The sequence below is a fragment of the Coregonus lavaretus genome (genome assembly GCF_964263955.1).
Source record: "Coregonus lavaretus genome assembly, chromosome: 38".
In the NCBI taxonomy this organism is placed as follows: Eukaryota; Metazoa; Chordata; class Actinopteri; order Salmoniformes; family Salmonidae; genus Coregonus; species Coregonus lavaretus.
In genome coordinates this window covers 1,537,967-1,559,076 of record NC_140025.1, presented here as the reverse complement: position 1 = coordinate 1,559,076, position 21,110 = coordinate 1,537,967, and the positions used below count along the sequence as shown (strand labels likewise).

Here is a 21,110-nt window from a genome sequence, read left to right as displayed (position 1 = left end):
GCCACAGCAGTTTGGTTTAGAGTTTAGACCAAAAGCCTTTTCAACACAATGAGACACACGCTGAAACTCAAGCATGCCGACCGACTGCATGGCTGGCTCTCTGAAACCCACCCCCATGATGGGATAATGGGGGTGATATTGTCCCACTGATGGCTTAATGTAGTCAACCCATTAAGTCTATAAGGAGGATATTTTTGAGGGATATTTAAGTATTAGAAAACATGTTTTCTGATCTTGTTTTCATTGTTCCACATATTGCTGTATGTGTAAAGTCTATCTTCATCAGACATCAATGTAGTGTAGCATGTCGATGTGAGGCTGGAGGCTAGAGTGTGAATGAATACACTGTGACACATCAATCTGTGGGTGTTTGTCGCACACAATGTTCCATTGTGCCCTAGCTTGGCATTGTTATTGAACTATCACGACAGTGTTCTTTCTACCTCAAGGCTTGAAAGTCATCTGGAGAGTGATAGTCTGGAGGCCAATCTTTTGTATGTGAAAAAATCTAAAGGTGGTGACTATTGTTCTGTATGATCTGGCCTTGTGAAGGGTTGAGAGTGGCAATGATACATTTTGATTCTAGGCACACTTTATGCTAAGTTAATCCAAGTGAGGATGCCAATTTTGGTTCTGTTAATACAAAACCAATTTCACGGATCCCCAAGCATTAGTTTGAAGCCTGTTGTGCCTTGACGTCTCGATTACATCATTAATTTCATTTACAGTGAGCCGTCTGACGGTCGTCTCGGGGTTCTCTGACTGTCTCATGCCTTCACACTCGTAACACAATTTAATGGCAGGATTTCACTACAGCAGCTATGTAATGGCCATAGTAGCCAATTATGTTAAGCTATGTAGATATCCAGCTCGAAGGACCATGAAAAACAATGTCCCACAGTCCAGTAGTGGGTAGGCTCAGAGAAAGGTGCTGCTTACAGCAACATCACAATTTAATAAGTAGGGATATTGTCCATACGATCATTCTTATACCTCATTTTACTCTGCTTCAGCCACAAGAACAAATCATCGGGCTGGCCTCCCCCCTCTGGATCCTGGGGCACCCTGCCGGGACCCCCCTATGGCTGGGACATGGGCTCTTCCAGGGACGGCCGAGACTACTTCAGCAAGTAAGTACCATCCTTCCCCAGTGTCCAGGCCCAAACCACACATCCCCCCTAACAGTTGCAAATCATTCCACTTCTAGGCCTAATTCAAATCTACCTCACTCAGCTATTAACATTCAAATCACTTGTTTTAGCATTATAACACGTGACACACTGTCGCTCAGGGAGTGTGCCTTAGAATATAAGTAGTGAGTGTGATCACATACATTGTTTGATTAATAGTCCTGTAAGCTATAAAAAACTAATATGTATAAACCCCTAGTAATTTATTGGGTAAGAAACCACCAACGTTTCGGCATCACTGTACCTTCTTCAGGGTCCTGCCATAAACTTTAAATGATCCTCTGATCAAATTTCCCACACATGCTTCATAGGGTGTGACAAAGTGTGATTACTCAAAACGTTAGTTATGACAGGTGCTAGTGAAAGCGTACGCTGTAATGGAGATTCCTAAGGAATATGAGGACTAGTGTAGAGTTTGTAAAGGTCAGTCATTCCTATTTTGTCTGGATATTCCGGACACGTCAAGTTCTCCCATGTCCTGTAGCAACAGTATGCCAATGGAATAGTGATCACCCCCCCCCCCCCCCCCCCCCCTCCACTCCCGTCGCATCATCCCCGTCTGACGTAGACTGCCTCAGTGGCTGGAATTCTTTCGGAATACTGATTCCCTTTGCTACTTCTGTGGATACATAAAAACACACCTTTTCCCCCCTGAGTGACGCAGGACTTCTGAACAAGGAAAGGGTGATGTCTCCTATCTCTAGATGTGTCACTAACATGAAGGCTTCTTTGATCCCAGTGAGAATGGGATGACGTTTCCAGAGATGACACCGTAGTGCAGATAAGGGAGCGTCACAATTGGATTTCTAGGCGTGATAAATAAATGGATGAGGACAGGTAAACAGAAGAGATTGTTCTCCTAACCTAACCTAGCATAACCTACTGTTACAGGTTTAGTGAATGTTGTTGTTTTCCTTCATGGCAAAGGGGAATGTGTGAGTGTGCTTGCCTGCCTACGTGTGTGTGTGGGCGTGTATGTGCATCTCCATCTTTAAGCGAGCCGTACCATCTGAGGTGTAGGATGGGTATTAGGAGGATAATATATGGCTGGTCTCAGAGCAATATATCTGCCTTTGTGGCGATATATTTCTCTGATTGGCCTGAGTATAATAGAGGGGTCTCCCTATTGGGCATAAAGGACTGAGTGGATTTCAAATATATCACCCTCTCTGTGCACTTGGGATAATGATAATACACTGAACCCTCTGAATCCTGAATCCCAGACAGTCCACACTATTGATATTATCCTTTGATATCCAGGGAATATTAGACATTCCAGTGTATACTGTGCCTTTGGTGTATCCATGTATGGATTACCTGGTCCCGGTCTGTGTGGATCCGCTGCAACATCAGCATCGGACCTTCCAGGGCACAGACGCCAGTGGACTCTGAACTCTGACCCTTTGCCCAGCTCTTGGAGATTAAACCATGATCAATATACCTGCGTGTAGATCACCTAGGGTACGGGACTGAAGACAAATCATCATGAAAGCTACAGTAAAGTAGTGAAGCTGTATTGAAACTAGCCCTGAGAAAATGGACCTGAACAGAGAATGGAGATGCCTAAAGAGTGAATGGATTATATAACCCAGAGATACTTCATATTATCACAGAATCAATAGACATTAGTTGAAAAGGGGAATGGACAGAACCAATAGGAATAGGTAAAGAGAGGGCAAAAAACGATTACCATGGAGGATGTAGACTGTGGGTATGGTGCAGTGGGTACATCAGAAGCACAAATGTAGGATGCCACACCCAATCACATCACTGATGCCAGACAGTGAACCTTAACCTTTGACCCATTGGAGATAATAATGGTCAGGTGTGTGTGTGTCACAGGAGGTTGGTGGCACCTTCATTGGGAGGATGGGCTTGTGGTAATGGCTGGAGCGGAATTAGTAGACTGGTATCAAATACATCAAACACATAGTTTGATACCATTCCATTTGCTCCGTTCCAGCCATTCTTATGAGCTGTCCTCCCCTCAGCAGCCTCCACTGGTGTGTGTGTGTGTGTGTGTGTGTGAGTGAGTGCAAATATGTCAGATGGTTTAGGAGTGTTATGTAGCACAATTTAAATTGTCTATTTTTAGAATGTTGACCCCAACCAGATATAGGGTGCCAGACTGCTGATTGTTTCTGTAAATCAGGTCATCACTGTAAATAAGAATGTGTTTTTAATTGGCTTACCTGTATAAATAAAGGTAATAACAGAATTCCACACTGATCCCACTACCCTGTCACCGGTTCCTCTCAATTGTGAGTCTGAAATGACTGAACACTCAGGCCCCCTGGCATCCAAAATGTCAATTGAAAAATAAGTAGAAGCCAATTTTATTAGGCAGGGAACAAAAGAGTTTGGCTTGAGGCCCACCCAAAAGTAGGGAAAACACTGTTCTAGTCAGGAGAGTCCTATGTCCTTGGTCTCCTGTTGGATCAGTTTGCACTGAGAGGCTGCTCTATTGAGTCTGTCTCTGATGATGCATTGCCTGTTCCTGTTTCCCCTCAGCCATGTGTCCCAGAGCAGCTCCCTGGAGGAGGTGCACCGTCTGGATGGGGTGCAGCTGGTGCCCCCTGCCCCCCGGCTGTTGGAGATGAGACGGGACCCCGTCCTGGGGTTCGGCTTCGTGGCCGGGAGCGAGAAACCGGTGGTGGTTCGCTCCGTCACTCCTGGTATGCATCTAAGTCCCACCAACTGCCTACATCTTACATGAGCCCTCCTGGTATATCCCTCCGCCTACATCTCCCATGATGATCACTGACCAAACTCTCCTGAAGATCTCTAATTTAAAGCCATATCAATATACATGACACTCTCATATCAGAACAGGGCCGTAGCTGTTTCATGGGAACATATAAAGATATATACAGAACCAGTCAAAAGTTTGGACACACCTACTCATTAAAGGGTTTTTCTTTATTTTTACTATTTTCTACATTGTAGAATAATTCTGTATACCCCCCTACTTTGTCACAACACAACTGATTGGCTCAAACGCATTAAGAAATTCTACAAATTAACTTGTAAGAGGGCACACCTGTTAATTGAAATGCATTCCAGGTGACTTCCTCATAAAGCTGGTTGAGATAATGCCAAGAGTGTGCAAAGCTGTCATCAAGGCAAAGGGTGGCTATTTGAAGAATCTCATATCTCAAATATATTTTGATTTGTTTAACACTTTTTCGGTTACTACATGATTCCATATGTGTTATTTCATAGTTTTGATGTCTTCACTATTATTCTACAATGTAGAAAATTGAAAAACCCTTGAATGAGTAGGTGTGTCCAAACTTTTGACTGGTAGTGTATGTTCCTACATGTAGTTTAGAAATCTACTTAATATCATATTGGTACAAAGTGTTCCAAGACATTTCAGTCAATGCAAATTACATTGTAGTGTATGTGTCATGGATACCTTTACTGTTGAAGTCGGAAGTTTACATACACCTTAGCCAAATACATTTAAACTCTGTTTTTCACAATTCCTGACATTTAATCCTAGTAAAAATTAGGATCACCACTTTATTTAAAAAATGTGAAATGTCAGAATAATAGTATAGAGAATTATTTATTTCAGCTTTTATTTCTTTCATCACATTCCCAGTGTGTTAGAAGTTTACATACACTCAATTAGTATTTGGTAGCATTGCCTTTAAATTGTTTAACTTGGGTCAAACATTTTGGGTAGCCTTCCACAAGCTTCCCACAATAAATTGGGTGAATTTTGGCCCATTCCTCCTGACAGAGCTGGTGTAACTGAGTCAGGTTTGTAGGCCTCCTTGCTCGCACACGCTTTTTCAGTTCTGCCCACAAATGTTCTATAGGATTGAGGTCATGGCTTTGTGATGGCCACTCCAATACCTTGACTTTGTCCTTAAGCAATTCTGCCACAACTTTGGAAGTATGCTTGGGGTCATTTGCGACCAAGCTTTGACTTCCTGACTGATGTCTTGAGATATTGCTTCAATATATCCACATAATTTTCCTTCCTCATGATGCCATCTATTTTGTGAAGTGCACCAGTCCCTCCTGCAGCAAAGTACCCCCACAGCATGTGCTTCACGGTTCGGATTTTGTTCTTCGGCTTGCAAGCAACCCCCTTTTTCCTCCAAACATAACGATGGTCATAATAGCCAAACAGTTCTATTTTTGTTTCATCAGACCAGAGGACATTTCTCAAAAAAGTACAATCTTTGTCTACATCTGCAGTTGCAAACTGTAGTCTGGCTTTTTTATGGCGGTTTTGGAACAGTGGATTCTTCCTTGCTGAGCGGCCTTTCATATTATGTCGATATAGGACTCGTTTTACTGTGGATATAGATCATTTTGTACCTGTTTTCCTCCAGCATCTTCACAAGGTCCTTTGCTGTTGTTCTGGGATTGATTTGCACTTTTCGCACCAAAGTACGTTCATCTCTAGGAGACAGAACGCGTCTCCTTCCTGAGTGGTATGACGGCTGCGTGGTCCCATGGTGTTTATACTTGCGTACTATTGTTTGTACAGATGAACGTGGTACCTTCAGGCATTTGGACATTTTTCCCAATGATGAACCAGACTTGTGGAGGTCTACAATTATTTTTCTGAGGTCTTGGCTGATTTCTTTTGATTTTCCCATGATGTCAAGCAAAGAGGCAGTGAGTTTGAAGGTAGGCCTTGAAATACATCAGAAGCTTCTAAAGCCATGACATTCTTTTCTGGAATTTTCCAAGCTGTTTAAAGGCACAGTCAACTTAGTGTATGTAAACTTCTTACCCACTAGAATTGTGATACAGTGAATTATAAGTGAAATAATCTGTCTGTAAACAGTTGTTGGAAAAATTACTTGTGTCATGCACAAAGTAGATGTACTAACCAACTTGCCAAAACTATAGTTTGTTAACAAGAAATTTGTGGAGTGGTTGAAAAACGAGTTTTAATGACTACAACATAAGTGTATGTAAACTTCCGACTTCAAATGTATATCCTTGGGTTAATTCTGGCTTTCCCATCGACCTTTGAAGTGTCAGTAACACGTCAGTGTCTATATTTTGGTTAATAAGAGCAGTTCATGCATTGTCACATGTTTGTAGTATGACATTGATGCCGTGGGGTTTTTCACGCGCAGCACTTTGTTAGCAGGGACACTTGTCACATCTCTATCAGCCTAGGGGGTGTTTCAATAATCAGTGTTTGATCAACAATACAATATAATAACCACTATTGTCATGATCCAGTATTATTAATGAATATAATAGGAATATGAGGGTCGTGTTAATTCTAATGAGACTTTTGGCCCTGGTGTGATGTCATCTATCTGCCTGACTAAATAAATGCATGAGGCAGCCACTGCCATGGACTGTATCTCGCCTAAAGCACCCTCTAAGCAATTATGGATTCTTGACATAACAATTATCTCTTGATCTTAATCTCCACTACGCTGTACAGTGGGGGAAAAAAGTATTTAGTCAGCCACCAATTGTGCAAGTTCTCCCACTGAAAAAGATGAGAGAGGCCTGTAATTTTCATCATAGGTACACGTCAACTATGACAGACAAAATGATACAAAATACTTATTTTCCACCATAATTTGCAAATAAATTCATAAAAAATCCTACAATGTGATTTTCTGGATTTTTTTTCCTCATTTTGTCTGTCATAGTTGACGTGTACCTATGATGAAAATTACAGGCCTCTCTCATCTTTTTAAGTGGGAAAACTTGCACAATTGGTGGCTGACTAAATACTTTTTTTCCCCACTGTATGTGAGCTCAGTGAAACACAGTGCTATATTGGTAGCTTTTCTCTGATCATTAGTGTGACAGTTACTAGGCTGTCTTCAACGGCACAATGCAATTGGACATGCAGTGACACCAATCAAATTATTTTTGTTCTCATATGACAATTTTACTGAGGTATAGTGATTGTTAGTCGTGAGTAACACTAATCACTGATTGATTACATGATGGACGTTGGACAATCGGTCATTTAGGTATTCCATGCTGTTTTAATTTTAACCCAATATTCTACTGAAAGACCATGACATATTAAACATTATAAGTCAACGTTATGAGTGTTGCTCATCCAGTGCTTAGTGTAACTACAGACTGAGACTACAAAACAGTTGTCATTATATGACTAAGTGAGGCAGAGGGTTCCTCTCTCAGCTTCTCTCTATTCTATTCAGATGTGTGGAGAGTTTCTGAGGTCCCCTACACTCTCCCCACATCTCCTCTCCTCAGCCAGTGTCATCCATCAATCCATTTATTCAAAACTCCACTATCGCGGGAAACAGACTTTCCTGTTGGAAAATAATTAGCGCTTTCAGAATCGGTGCAGGTGTTGGGAACAAAGGCCCATCTTCATTTGTCTTGTGTTTCCACAACACAAGCAGAGAGATTCAATTGCCAGCGCCGGCTGAGAAGCTCGTAATCTCCACAGGAGAGAGTGGGACGCAGACAGTGTGTTTTTGAGAAAAATGTCATGAGTTAATTTTCTTTGGTGTTAGTGGGCAGTGCTGATGTTTGAAACCAGATTTGAACCCAAGATAATGTGAACATGGAGCATTGTTAACGACAAATGTATGTTCAAATTCCTGACAATCAGTGTGTGTGTGTGCATGTGTGTATGCGTGTGTGTGTGTGTGTGTGTGTGTGCGTGTGCCTGTGCATTCATGTGCCTGTGTGTGTGTGTGTGTGTGTGTGCGTGTGTGTGTGTGTGTGTGCGTGTGTGTGTGTGTGCGCGTGTGTGTGTGTGTGTGTGTGCGTGCGTGAGTGTGCGTGTGTGTGTGTGTGTGTGTGTGTGTGTATGCGTGTGTGTATGTTTGCAGGAGGTCCGTCGGAGGGAAAGCTGATCCCAGGAGATGAGATCATCATGATCAACGACGAGGCAGTCAGCTCAGCGCCCAGGGAACGAGTCATTGACCTCGTCAGGTAACCCTGTCTGTCTGTCTGACTGTCTGACTTAATGTCTGTTTATCTAGGGTATTCAGCATAGGTAACTATGTCCAGTTGTGCCAATAGCTGTTATCTCCCATGGTCCTTCAGGCGCCAGACTTTTCAGGCACTTTTTGCTTTGAGGAAATAATTTCATGACCAATTATTTCTGTCAGCTTAACAAAGTAGAGGTGTTACAAACGATTTGGTGATTTGATGGCTGTAATTCCAAGACACATCCAAACCATGCCCTTAGGGGAGCACATCTTGTGTCCTGTCCTTCATGTTGTAGTTTTTATTTTGTGATTATGCGCTCAGAAATGTGTCTAGTGTAGTGTAAACACGGCTGACATGTTGTATTACTGAGGGATGACCAGACTTTATCAAAGGGACATAATGTTGTGGAGCTAGCGTCTGCCTTCGGTCGTTTTTCTATTCAACTCTGAAAAGTGAACATTGCATTTTCGTGACTGCATTACTTGATTGGGCAGCTCTCACATTTTCCTATCCAATTATTACTGCATAAAACTCAGCCAAAAGCTTGGGTAATTATATTTTCTAACATAGCAGACATATGACATTTAATTAGAAATGGATAAATGTCAGAGTCTGAAGTGAGGCTGTGTTCTTGTCTGTTTGTTTGTGGAGACGTGAAAATGTTTAATAACATTTCATCCCCCCAGATACCAGAATATGGTTTGTGTGTGTGTGTGTCTGTGTGTGTGTGTGTGTGTGTGTGTGTGTGTGTGTGTGTGTGTGTGTGTGTGTGTGTGTGTGTGTGTGTGTGCATGTCCATGCGTATCTGTGCCTCCGTGTGTGTGTGTGTGTGCACGTGCGTGTGTGTGTGCACGTGCGTGTGTGCATGTCCATGCGTATGTGTGCCTCCGTGTGTGTGTCTGTGTGTGTGTGTGTGTGTGTGTCCCTTAGTTCATTACATTGGATTGGAAATCATTGATTTTCTGTTTACGTTGCCATTAAATCGAAGTCATTCACTGTAACTATCAGTCAATTAAATGTGCTTTTCTACCTCCAGAAACTGTAAGGAGTCCATTATGTTGACTGTTGTCCAGCCATACCCTGTGAGTATGTTTATTTTTTAGAACTGTTCATGTTCTTTATAATAACAGGATGTAACATTTCTGCACACCTGACACAAGGATTGGTTTCATCCTGACCGCCATGCTAAATCTCTCTGTTCTCAGTCGCCCAAATCAGCGTTCATCAGTGCAGCCAAAAAAGCCAAGCTCAAGTCCAATCCGGTCAAAGTGCGCTTCGCAGAAGAGGTCATCATTAACGGTCAGGTTCCGGTAAGTTCTCCTCCTGTCACATGGTTGACAGTTGAATGGATCCATTTGACCTTTGACCTCCAATTGAACTGACAAAACTGATTAGTGTAGATTTAGTTCATATGAATGATATCTACTTTGGGGGTTTTGTATAAGTAAGGCTCTGTTCTAATATCCACACCAGAATATCACTTCAAATGAAGCAACGTATTGGGGATGCATTCTAAATAGTATGGATACTGGAACACAGCCTATAGTATGTGTTGGTATACAATTGTTTATCTGGCTACATCCAGACAGGTCAACAACGCTAGCAAGCAATGTAGGGTCATTCCTTTGTACTGGAGGTCTTTTATGTCCTGTTTCCACCTAGAAGGCAGTGAAGGACAACTCTGTCCTCTTCATGTAGGCTAATGTATGTCTTGTATGTCATTCTTCTGTGTCTCGTTTCCACCCAGAACACAGTGAAGGACAACTCTCTCCTCTTCATGCAGAACGTTCTGAAGGTGTACCTGGAGAACGGGCAGACCAAGTCGTTCCGGTTCGACTGCAGCACTTCCATCAAGGTGTGTGTGACACTTTGGGGAGGGGGGGGGGGGGGGGGGGGGTAGGGTGTCCCTGTTTCCATAATCACTGTAGCGAAATGAGAGGAAATTAATGGAATATGGCATGGGGACTCAACCTTGACTTGAAATGCAAATTGCATTCTAACCACCTTAGCTACACGGGGGCAGAAAATGAGAACCAAAATAAAATATAGTCTTGTTATTTTTTTAATCATTTGGTATTAGGACATTGAAATTGACCTTTGGTTATGATGTGATAGGATGTTATCATGACCCTACAAGAGAAGCTGTCCATCAAGTGCATCGAGCACTTCTCCCTGATGCTGGAGCAGCGGACGGAGGGATCGGGCAGCAAGCTGCTACTCTTGCATGAGCAGGAGATGCTAACTCAGGTAGGAATTACTGTAGGCATGCTAACGCTAAGTCATTGATTTGACCTTTACTCATTCAGGAAGTCCCATTGAGGTCAAGAGACCTCTTATGGTAGATATACCTAGCCAATTCATGACAGAGATCAATCAATCAACCAATCAATTTATATAGCCCTTTTTACTAGTGCTTTGCAGTTTACACTTATGCATTTCATCTAACAAGAAGCAACTGGAGCTTCTTCTTTCTGACATAATTCCTACTAATTTGAAAAAGAGCGGAAGAAAGAGAATCCTAAATGTAACTGAACTAGACACCCTCTATCCTATATCAGGAGGATAGGTCTCAGTATAGCTGCAGGTCCAGGTTATTAACATCCCAGAGAGAATGGAGAGAATGGCAGTCATTAATCTGTTGCTAGCCCAGAGTCACACTAGTGATCCCGTTCTACTTCCTAAACGCACTCCCACCTCGGCCTCTTCAGTAGCCTATAGATAAGAGGGAATTCTATTCCAGCACTACACCACAATCACACTCCAAGCTTCTAGCTGAGACAGACAAAGTATGCATCCGAAATGGCACCCTATTCCCTTTATAGGTCACTACTTTTGACCAGTGTCCCATAGGGTGCTGGTCAAAAGTAGTGCACTAGGGAATAGGGTGCCATTTGGGACGTACACAAACACTTCCTGCTCAGTATTCACAGAGCGACTCAAGAGCACAGCATGATTTATCAAGTCCGGCACAGCAGGGCGCCTCTGCTTTCAATGGTTTAATGAAAGTGTACTGCGATCATAGTGAGGATACTTTTAATATGCATCACCATCATCCTGCATAGACAGCCCTGTGATGGTAAGCAATAATGGAAATAACCGATGAATAACAAATTACATTTTCAAGGACGAAAAGAGATATGTAATATGTTTTGTTATGATTCTTGTAAGGGGCTGAAATCTGTAAGCTCAAGACGTTATCTAGAACTTAAACGGGTTCTTCGGCTGTCCCCATAGGAGAACCCTTTGAAGAACCCTTTTTGGTTCCATGTAGAACCCTTTCCACAGAGGGTTCTACCTGGAGCCAAAAGGGTTCTACCTGGAGCCAAAAAGGATTGTACTTGGAACCAAAAAGTGTTTTCCTATGGGGACAGCCGAAGCACCCTTTTGGAAGCCTTTTTTCTAAGAGTGTACCTGTGAAGGAATTAGGGAACGAGGACAAACTACTGACCAGTGTAGCACTTACAGTATATCTCCCTCTGCGTGTCTTAATGAATTCCTGTCCCTTGACAGAGGCCAAGAACCTGTCCAATGGATCCAAATTAGCCTGACTGCAACAATGACTCACCCTGTCCTTAGCACTGACCTTATCATCCCATTATGTACTTAGGAATGCATTTACCTGAGCATTTTATGAAGTTTGACATCATACCTAGCACCTTGAGGGACCTTGCATTTGATGTTTCCATTTTGATGTGTCTGTATCTCTTTCACATCAGTATACATTTACAATGCAGTAAAACGTTTCAATATTTTCTCTATCACACTTTCTCAACTCCCCCCTCCTTTTCTCACATTCTCTCATCCTCTTGTTCGTTTCAGGTGACACAAAGGCCGGGGTCTGATAAGATGAAATGTTTCTTCAGAATCAGCTTCGTCCCCAAGGACCCGGTGGATCTGCTCAGACGGGATGCGGTGGCGTTCGAATACCTCTACGTTCAGGTGAGAGCACCAAAGGAGACCCAATCATAGTGGAGCATAACACAAGACTGCACTCCTGTATTCTCAGGTGAGCTTGTCTAACAAGCATTGAGACTTTAGCTTGTCAATAATGGCCTTTTGATCAATTACATGCATATCAAGTTCAAGGTTCCCATCCAAAATTGGTTGGTTGTCCAAGGTTTTAGGCTCAGTCAGATCTTCATAATATTTGCTGTGCTCTTGGGATTGACTAATCAAAGCAATATTGCTTCTATGTTACTGACAACAATGCCAGATTCTAGCTTGGCCTTCCTCTACTTGTAAATAGAACAAAATGCATCTATTTTGAATGGCTTGAGGCCACTAGTTCTAACTGTCCCTCCTGGTCTAGAGCTGTAACGATGTGGTTCTGGAGCGCTTCGGCTCGGAGCTGAAGTATGACGCCGCGCTCCGATTGGCCGCTCTGCAGATGTACGTCCTCACTATGACGACCAGGCAGATGCAGAAGGTCTCGCTCAAATACATCCAGTAAGTTCAGCTCCTTCACATTCACCTTACTGTTGTTGTTGTTGTTGTTTTGCACTGACAAATGGGCGATGGACCTGCTCAAAAGGACTCTTTGTACTGGTGCATAATAAGCATGGTTAAAAAGGTGAACACTAATTAGCATTATTTCCATGACCTTGAATATCAAATGCCTTCTTAATTTCCAGGAAGGAGTGGGGTCTGGCCCTTTTCATCCCACCAGCAGTGATGACCAGCATGAAGGAGAAGAACATTAAGAAAGCACTGACGCACATCCTCAAAACCAATCAGAACCTAGTGCCTCCAGGAAAAAAGGTACAGTACGGATTCCATCGTCAAAGCTCTCTCTCTCTCTCTCTCTCTCCGTAGATTGTATGCTTGGCAAAGCTGCCCTCTAGAGGAGTGTAGCTGTCTCTGTTTGCTTTCTTTTTTTTTTGCTTCATCATCGACGATAATGTCAGTTGTGTATTATCCAAATCATAATTGAGACAGAGAAATACAGTCAAACCTATAAACAGTTAGTGAATTTTTGTTAACCCCAAGATATTTTCCTCTGTCTTTTTTTCCTGTAGTTGACTGCGTTGCAGGCAAAGGTGCACTACTTGAAGTATCTCAGTGACCTGAGGTTGTATGGAGGGAGAGTGTTCAAATCCATTCTTTTGGTAAGGCCACTAGTTGTAGCTTTCCCTATTTCAGTTATTGGTCAAATAGAAAACCAATCCGTATCCCAATAGATATCGTTCCTAATCCATATCCTGCCTTCTCTCTTTTACACACTCTCACACACACACACACACACACACACACACACACACACACACACGCACGCACGCACGCACACACACACACACATGCACACACACACCCTCACCCCCAACACCCACCCTCACAGCAGGGGGAGAAGCAGACAGAGGTGACCTTGCTAGTGGGGCCCAGGTACGGCATCAGTCACGTGATCAACGCCAAGACCAACCTGATGGCCCTGCTGGCAGACTTCAGCCATGTGAACCGCATCGAGATCCTCACAGAGGATGATATCAATGTCCGCGTGGAGCTCCATGTCATGGATGTCAGGGTAAGGAGTGGGGCCTGGGGTGTGGAGTTGACACAGTTAAGAGAGTGGCTTGAGGCTTGGGCGGCAGGTAGCTTAGCGGTTAATAGCGCTGGGCCAGTAACTGAAAGGTTGCTGGTTCGAATCCCTGAGCCGGCAAGGTGGAAAAATCTGCTGTTCTGCCCTTGAGCAAGGTAGTTAACCCCCAACAACTGGGCACCGATGACGTCGATTAAGGCAGTCCCCCGCACCTCTCTGATTCAGAGGGGTTGGGTTAAATGTGGAAGAAACATTTTGGTTGAATGTATTCAGTTGCGCAACTGACTAGGTATCCCCTTTCACAAAAAATCAGCAGATACCCATAAGGCATCATGCCCTGATCAATATTAGCTGGCTAATAAGTAGAAAAACCAGTCTGTACATAAATACTATTCTTGCAAGAGCACATCCTCGTATTCTCTAATATTTGTATTTCTTTATATTTGATCTGTAGCCCATCACGTTGATAATGGAGTCTAGTGATGCCATGAACCTGGCGTGTCTGACAGCAGGGTACTATCGACTCCTAGTGGATTCTAGGAGATCTATCTTCAACATGGCCCACTGCAACAGCATCGCTGAAGAAATGGGTCGGTCAACCTAGTACTATGTGGTGTGTGTGTGCGTGTGCGTGTGTGTGCATGTGTGTGTGTGCGTGCGTGTGCGTGTGTGCTCTTCTGTATACATGTCTATTATATCCACTATTTTGTCAAATTGTTGAAGTGAGTTCTTCTATTAAACAACAGATCAGGACAATCTTCTGGAGTGGCCGTACAGCACTTCGTTAGGCAACTGTGAGGACCCCAATGCTGCCGTCCAGGACGAGCGTTACAGCAGTGACATGGACTTCTCTAACAATGGAGGGAGAGAGAACAACATCTCTCCCTACATCCCCGAGCCCCAACACCATACCCTAACCCTGCAGCAGAACGAGAGGCCGTCGGAGAGGCAGAGGAGTCTCCAGCCCCCACCTCTCCCCCCCGCCAGAAACAAACCCCAAGACTCCCCCCGGAGCGCCAAGGTCTCCTTCATCTTCGGAGACCCTCCTTTGAACACTGTGAACCCCCAGAACTTAGGTTACGAGCGCCTGATGGATGAGAGTCCCGAGGTGCCAGAGCACAGGCCCACAGCCTACTTGCACAACAACGTCAACAACACGGGGGACTTTACGACCCAAGTGCCCGTGCCCTTCCAGTTTACCGATGGCAGGCCGCACGTAGTCTACAGCAACATCGGCGAGGAGCTGGTGGATGAACCGCTGCTAAGGGACCTTTGTTATGCAGACACCACGGACGACGCCGAGGATGAGGACGACGCCAGCTGTGAGGAAGACTCTACCGGGATGGGAGGGGGGGAGGATGGCGGCGTAAGTGTAGGGGGCGGGGCTACATCAGTGAGCAAAGCCACGTTCCTCACCCTCTCGGGCTCCAGTGATGACATCATCGACCTGACCTCACTTCCTCCCCCCGAGGGGGGCGTTGACGAGGATGATGATACCGACGGCGTCCTCCATTCATTAAATCTCGCCATTGCCGCCCCGCCCCCGGGGTTCAGAGACAGTTCTGATGAAGAGAGCCCCGAGGGTCGCCCTCTGGCCACTGCCAACAACAGTGACATGCCCGTGTCGTTGATCGACGCTGTCCCCACGGGGACGCATGGCGAGGGGAGCGGCAGGGAAAGGAGGCTGGAGGATGCCATGGTGACCACCCTGCAGGCGCTGGAAGCCCTGTCCGTGTCTGAGGAGAGGCCACACCCACGCCCACAGCGACCACAGCCCAACAGTAACCCAGGTCTTTACTACTACCATCATTATGCCTATATCACTTAGGCCTGTGGTTTACAGCAGTCATGGCCTTGCTCTAGTTTTGGTTTTTCATTGTTCACTGTTCAATGCTGTGCTTTGTGATCAGACCTGGACAAAATTAGGATGTCTTCAAACTTTGTTTAAAGTGATATAATAGAATTGTATTACTTTTATGTAGATAAGGTTGAAAGAAGCTCAACTGATTATTTTCTTCTCTCTGGCTCACGTAGGTGTGCATATATCTCGAGCTTTCAGTCCTGAGTCTTCCTCTGACTCAGGCAACGAGACCAACTCCTCAGAGATGACTGAGACCACGGAGCAGGCTGCCGCCCACAAGCTCATCCACGAGAACCACAGGCGCCTCCTTATCGCCACCTCAGAGGGCTACCAGCCTCTGACGGAGGAAAAGACAGACTTCCCCGTCTCGCCCAGAGGGGCCACCCAAAACAAAGCCCACAGCCCCTCCCACTATCGAGACGGAGGGCCGCAGTCGTCCGCCACGCTCCCTAAACAGACCCTCCATCCAGATGCCATAGAGCTGGATCCAGAAACCACTGATTCTCTGACTAACCTCTCCTCCGGCTTCAGCAAGCGACCCAACTCCGTGGTTGTTGGAGGGAAACGTCTAAAAAAGTTGGCCGACACCAACGGGAAATTCAACACGTTCAGTACCAGAGATGGCCACAGGGGGAGCCAGCTGGATGTGGAGCGTACCTCATTCTGCGAGAGGCTGCAGAGAAGGCCGCCTCTTCCTCTACCAGAGAATTCCATCTCCATCATGGCGGAGAACCTGGCGGTGAACAGCCTGCCGAGGAGTCACCACAGCCTGCCGCGCCCCCCTCCCCCACACCCTGAACGGACAGAGCCTGAGGAGGATCCGGGGGAGGCTGCAGGGGGGGACACTGGGGCGATGGGTGGCCAGGAGGAAGAGTACCTGGGGGGAGCGGCAGGTCCCTTCCCCTCCTCCCCTAACAAGAAGCCCCGGGACCCCCGCGGTGTGCAGGGAGATGCCCCAGGAGAGCAGCTGCAGCAAGTGAGGCAAGGGGTTGCCCGGCTGTGTGAGTACCACCTAGCCAAACGGATCTCGTCCCTCCAGAGCGAGGCCCACAACTCCCTGCAGGGCTCCCAGTGCTCGTCACTGGACGCGGGCTGCAGCACGGGGAGCAGCGCCTGTGGCACCCCAACGGATTCGCCCCTCTGCGCCCCCGATGGTAACCGCCACCCACTTTCCGAATCTTCCTCGTCCCTCAGGGTTTTCACCTACGAGGACAAGGCTCCCCACGGCACCCCGGGCCAGATCCCTGGGGGTAGGGACCTCCACCCCCAAGCAGACCCCGCACTCCTGCGGAAGATGCTGCCCAACATACACCCTCCTGGGTCAGACACCAGCAGAGAGGGTTCCCTCCGGTCTGCCAAGATGAAAGAAACCACAGGTAGTACAGCTAGAAGGAGTAACCTTCAAAATGATCTGCATGCCAAGACAGCCTGTGTAAGGGGTGCTAACCCCAAGGAGGGGAGCGAGGCCTATAGGCAGCTCATTAACTACCTGACAGTGAGCCAGATGCACCAGGGAGGCAAGTTGCACAGTGCAGGCCTGGGAGGGGGAGTCAGGAAGGACACTAGGAGATATATAACCAGTAATCCCCAACTGATAGAGATGGTTAGGAGTAAGGGGAACACCGTTGGCCGATATCCCTGCATGCCCCCCTCGTCCTCCTCACCCTTCCTCAGCCCGAGTCTAGTGAACCCCAATGCAGCCACCTCACGGGGCGACAAAGGCCCCCGACCGTATCACTCCGCCACGCTTCCCGCTAAGTTGAAGAGCAATCCTGACTTGCATGCTCAGAGACCCGCTGACAGTCTTGAAGTAAGGCCCAGTGGCACAGAGAGGAGGAGCTCCTTTTCGGGCCTCGAGAGTGAGTTAGAGAGGGGCGCCATCGACCCTGAGGTCGAGCGGTTCCTGTCCCTGAGGGACAGCGTCCATGGAGGGGGCGGGGGCATGCTCCACAGGCCCCCCTCCAGGGCGCGGAGTGTGATGTCCCAAAGCGGTGCCAGCATATGTGGCCCAGAGGAATGGCTCAGGTCTGACTGCAGGACAAAGCATGCCGTCCGACAGGCTCTTAACGATTCTCTCTGTTTCTCTACTGCCCCTAGTGTAGCTCGCACAGAGCAGCTGGGGACGTCACTGGGAGCGGAAGCAGGAGACCACCCATCAGCATTCACTAAGCAGGCCAGAGCCTGTGCCACGCCTCCACCCCCCCCTCCTCCTCCACCACCTCCTCCACTTCCCCTACCAGCCAACATGAGCACCCACAACTCCACTGTGCCAAAGCAGGAGTCCACCGTCACACACAGACAAAACCACATCCAGTCAGTCACAGCCAACCCCCACCACCAGTGCGAGCCCAATATGAACAGCCTCCAGCGAGGCAGGGACTCCAATATGAACAGCCTCCACCTGGGCAGGGACTCCAGTACAACCAGCCTCCACTTGGGCAGGGAGCCCAGCACCAACAGCCTGCAGCGGGACAGGGAGCCCAGCATCAACAGCCTCCACCTGGGCAGGGAGCCCAGCATCAACAGCCTCCACCTGGGCAGGGAGCCCAGCATCAACAGCCTCCACCTGGGCAGGGAGCCCAGCATCAACAGCCTCCACCTGGGCAGGGAGCCCAGCACCAACAGCCTGCAGCGGGGCAGGGAGCTCAGACGGAGCACCAGTAATGTAACTGCGGGCTCCGGGAGTGTGGATGTGCTCTTCGACAAAGGCAGAACCAAGTGCCAGCAGCAGCAAGGACCAGTTGACCCCAAACTACAGAGGAGACCCACGAGGAAGAGGCTGTCGAAGAGCTACTCGCAGGGCTCGGTAGCATCCACATGCTGGTCGGCTGGGGGCAGAGACAGCCGGAGGGCCTCAGTGATGTTCCCCCTGCAGAAGGATGCCAAGCACATGAAGGGCTCGCAGAAACTGGACTCGGGCAGCCCCTGGAGGTGCCACGGTCCCTTCAGCTACTGCTTCTTCAAGAGGAAGAGCCAGGCGGAGGAGGATGAGGTAGAGGGGGGCGAGAGGGACGAGAGGGGCGAGAAGTCCAGGCGCTGCCGTGGCGGGGAAATGGAGGAAGCAGCGTCTATCTACGGCCCGGCCATGGACGCAGCAGGCGACCAGCTCTACAGCGAAGTCCTGACCAACATGAGCTTCAGCGACCGGCTGTCGCGCATCAACACGCTCAAAGACCGCATGTACGTCTTCCCCGTCGGCTTCTCAGACGTACGCCGCGACGCCAGCGAGCTCATCGCCCTAGTGCGCTCGAGCGTCGGCAGGGGGGACCGCGGCGGCCAGGTGCCACAGATCACGGCAGACCTGTCTCAGTACAAGCAGCTGCTGTCCATCGAGTCTAAAGAGCTGGGGCGGGCGTGTCGCAGGATGGCCCAGTCCCACGGCAGCCCAGAGGAGATGCTGCTGGCCATCACCTGCAGTTTCCAGGTGCTGTGCTGCCTGTCTGAGGCATGCATGTGCCTGGTGAGGGGCCTGGGGGCATCAGCTGCCCAACAGCAGAGGGAGGTGGTGGCCAAGGTGGACGAGCTGGTCATTAACTACATCTGCCTGCTGCGCGCAGCTGAGGCGGCGTCCATCGGAGTGCCCAGCGACCACAGTGTCAATGCCCTGGTCCACCACTCCAGCACCATGTCAGCCATCGCCAACGCACTCACCCGCTCCCTCAAAACGCTGCTTAGCAAGTAGTAGGATGCCCAACCGGCGGCAACGTCTTTTAGTGTTATGTACATTATGCAAAGCCATACAAGTCCAGACCTTTGTAATAAGAACTGATGTTATTATAGACTGTGTACAATTTATTTTCTATGTATAAAATGTACATACAGTACATATGATACACTATATGAATATATAAATTGCTATAGACATTTTGAGAGGTCATTGGGAAGACATGTACTCTTTAATGTGATATTGACGATGCAGTTTTAGGTTGCAATGTGGAGAGGATTGATCTACCGGAGCACTGAAATGCACTGCATTTAGCACTCCTTATTGTAATTTCTAAATTATTTTGACATGTTTTTTAAAAACAAATACAGAGGGCATAAATATATAATGAAAATACATAAAATATGTAAGCAAGTATCTCATTAAAGAGCTTTTAAGTCAATCAGGCAGTGTGTAATGTTTCATCATTTTTTACATTCTTTCATTGTATGTGTTTTAATATGATCCTCTTGGATTCAATGGTGTCCTTGAACATCTATGTATCAGATGCCATTTTATTTATCCGACCATAAACATAAAAATCCACTCAATATTTTTTCAGCTTCTCTGACCCATTAAAATGTTTTACATATCTGAGTGTAATGGTGTGTCTTCACTTGCTATTTAATTTGCTCCACTAACATCTCGTAGAAGAACTCCATTCAGTAAAACAAATATTAACTCGTGCACTGTCTCATTTTTCTACACCCTAGGCCTAGTAGCTAGCTCTAGCTACAAAAAAATGCTAATGCCATTTTGAACATGAAAATGTTTCATGGCAAATTACATCTTATTCATTTGGACATAAAACAATCTATTAATTTAAAGTGAACAGGAGGCCCTTTTTTCCTAGCGTGGTGCTTCTCATGTGAGCATAGTAAGAGGGAGTGTATCTCCAAGGGGTTGACAAAGGTTTCTGTGTGTGGATAAAAGAGGCACTTGAGGTATCATCTGACTACAATCTCAGAGTTAATTCAAGTTAAAACACACAGATCCAAAGTTCTTAAAGGGTAAAGGGGGACTGTGAGGACATTTTGAAAGGCCAAAATCTGTAAGAGACCATTCCTTTCTGACTCTTTGGCCAATGTGCTTTTCAAACCAACAGTATGTGTAACTATTACACCTTGATTACACCGATAGCGTCATTGCGCAAAATAGTATGCAGCATCATTTGCATATGTGTGCAAAAAAAGTTCAACATTCACCTTCTGCTACCATTTCTGTCAAGCAGTCTACGCATACAGTTTGACGCATACGTTAGCTAAATGCAACGTATGCACCACACAGAACGCACTGCAACTGCCTCTGCAACGCAATGCTGCAAGGCAAACGCAGCGTTCCATTGGAAATGAATGTAGTTCTGGTGTACCAAAATGCAATGACGCTGTCAGTGTGATCGAGGCGTTAGTCAGTCATAGTGTGTGGCAGGACATGCAAATACATTATACTTTTTTTTAAAGGCCCAGTGCAGTCAAAATTTAGATGTTCCTGTTTTATATATATTCCCACAGTATGAGGTTGGAATAATAATGTGAAATTGTGAAAATAATGATACTGCCCTTTTAGTGTAAGAGCTGTTTGAAATGTCAGCCTGTTTTGGTGGGATGGGGTTTTGGCCTTCCATGGTGATATCACCATGCTATAAATTAGTTAAAGTTTCAATATCTAACTTTTTAGGTGACCCGACCAAATTCACATAAAAATTTGAGTTATAGATCTGTCATTCTCATTGAAAACAAGTCTAAGAAGCGTTAGAGCTGTTCTATCTGCACTCTTTCTATGCTTCCCATTCTTGAGTTTTTTTTTGCGTATTTTACTTTCGTTTTTGTACATACACCAGATTCAAACAGCTGAAAATAGAATATTTTTGGTTATGGAAAATATATTTTAGAGCGGTTTAGATGGTACAAT

At 46.3% G+C, this 21,110-nt stretch overlaps 1 protein-coding gene across 1 annotated transcript in view; it reads left to right on the top strand.

Annotated features, from left to right (window-relative positions):
* The window catches only part of LOC311112474 (FERM and PDZ domain-containing protein 4-like), a gene marked incomplete at both ends in the record, with an annotated part of 20,168 nt that extends 990 nt beyond the window's left edge, over positions 1–19,178 (top strand). Inside the window, 15 exons of the mRNA XM_084155610.1 lie at positions 1,014–1,130; positions 3,702–3,865; positions 8,000–8,102; positions 9,139–9,184; positions 9,308–9,412; positions 9,850–9,957; positions 10,218–10,349; positions 11,922–12,041; positions 12,412–12,548; positions 12,734–12,860; positions 13,118–13,207; positions 13,438–13,620; positions 14,090–14,225; positions 14,382–15,425; positions 15,670–19,178. Coding sequence (XP_084011736.1) covers positions 1,014–1,130; positions 3,702–3,865; positions 8,000–8,102; positions 9,139–9,184; positions 9,308–9,412; positions 9,850–9,957; positions 10,218–10,349; positions 11,922–12,041; positions 12,412–12,548; positions 12,734–12,860; positions 13,118–13,207; positions 13,438–13,620; positions 14,090–14,225; positions 14,382–15,425; positions 15,670–19,178 — 6,121 coding nt within the window. The remainder of the gene's footprint in view (positions 1–1,013; positions 1,131–3,701; positions 3,866–7,999; positions 8,103–9,138; positions 9,185–9,307; positions 9,413–9,849; positions 9,958–10,217; positions 10,350–11,921; positions 12,042–12,411; positions 12,549–12,733; positions 12,861–13,117; positions 13,208–13,437; positions 13,621–14,089; positions 14,226–14,381; positions 15,426–15,669) is intronic.
* Between the last annotated feature and the right edge of the window lie 1,932 nt (positions 19,179–21,110).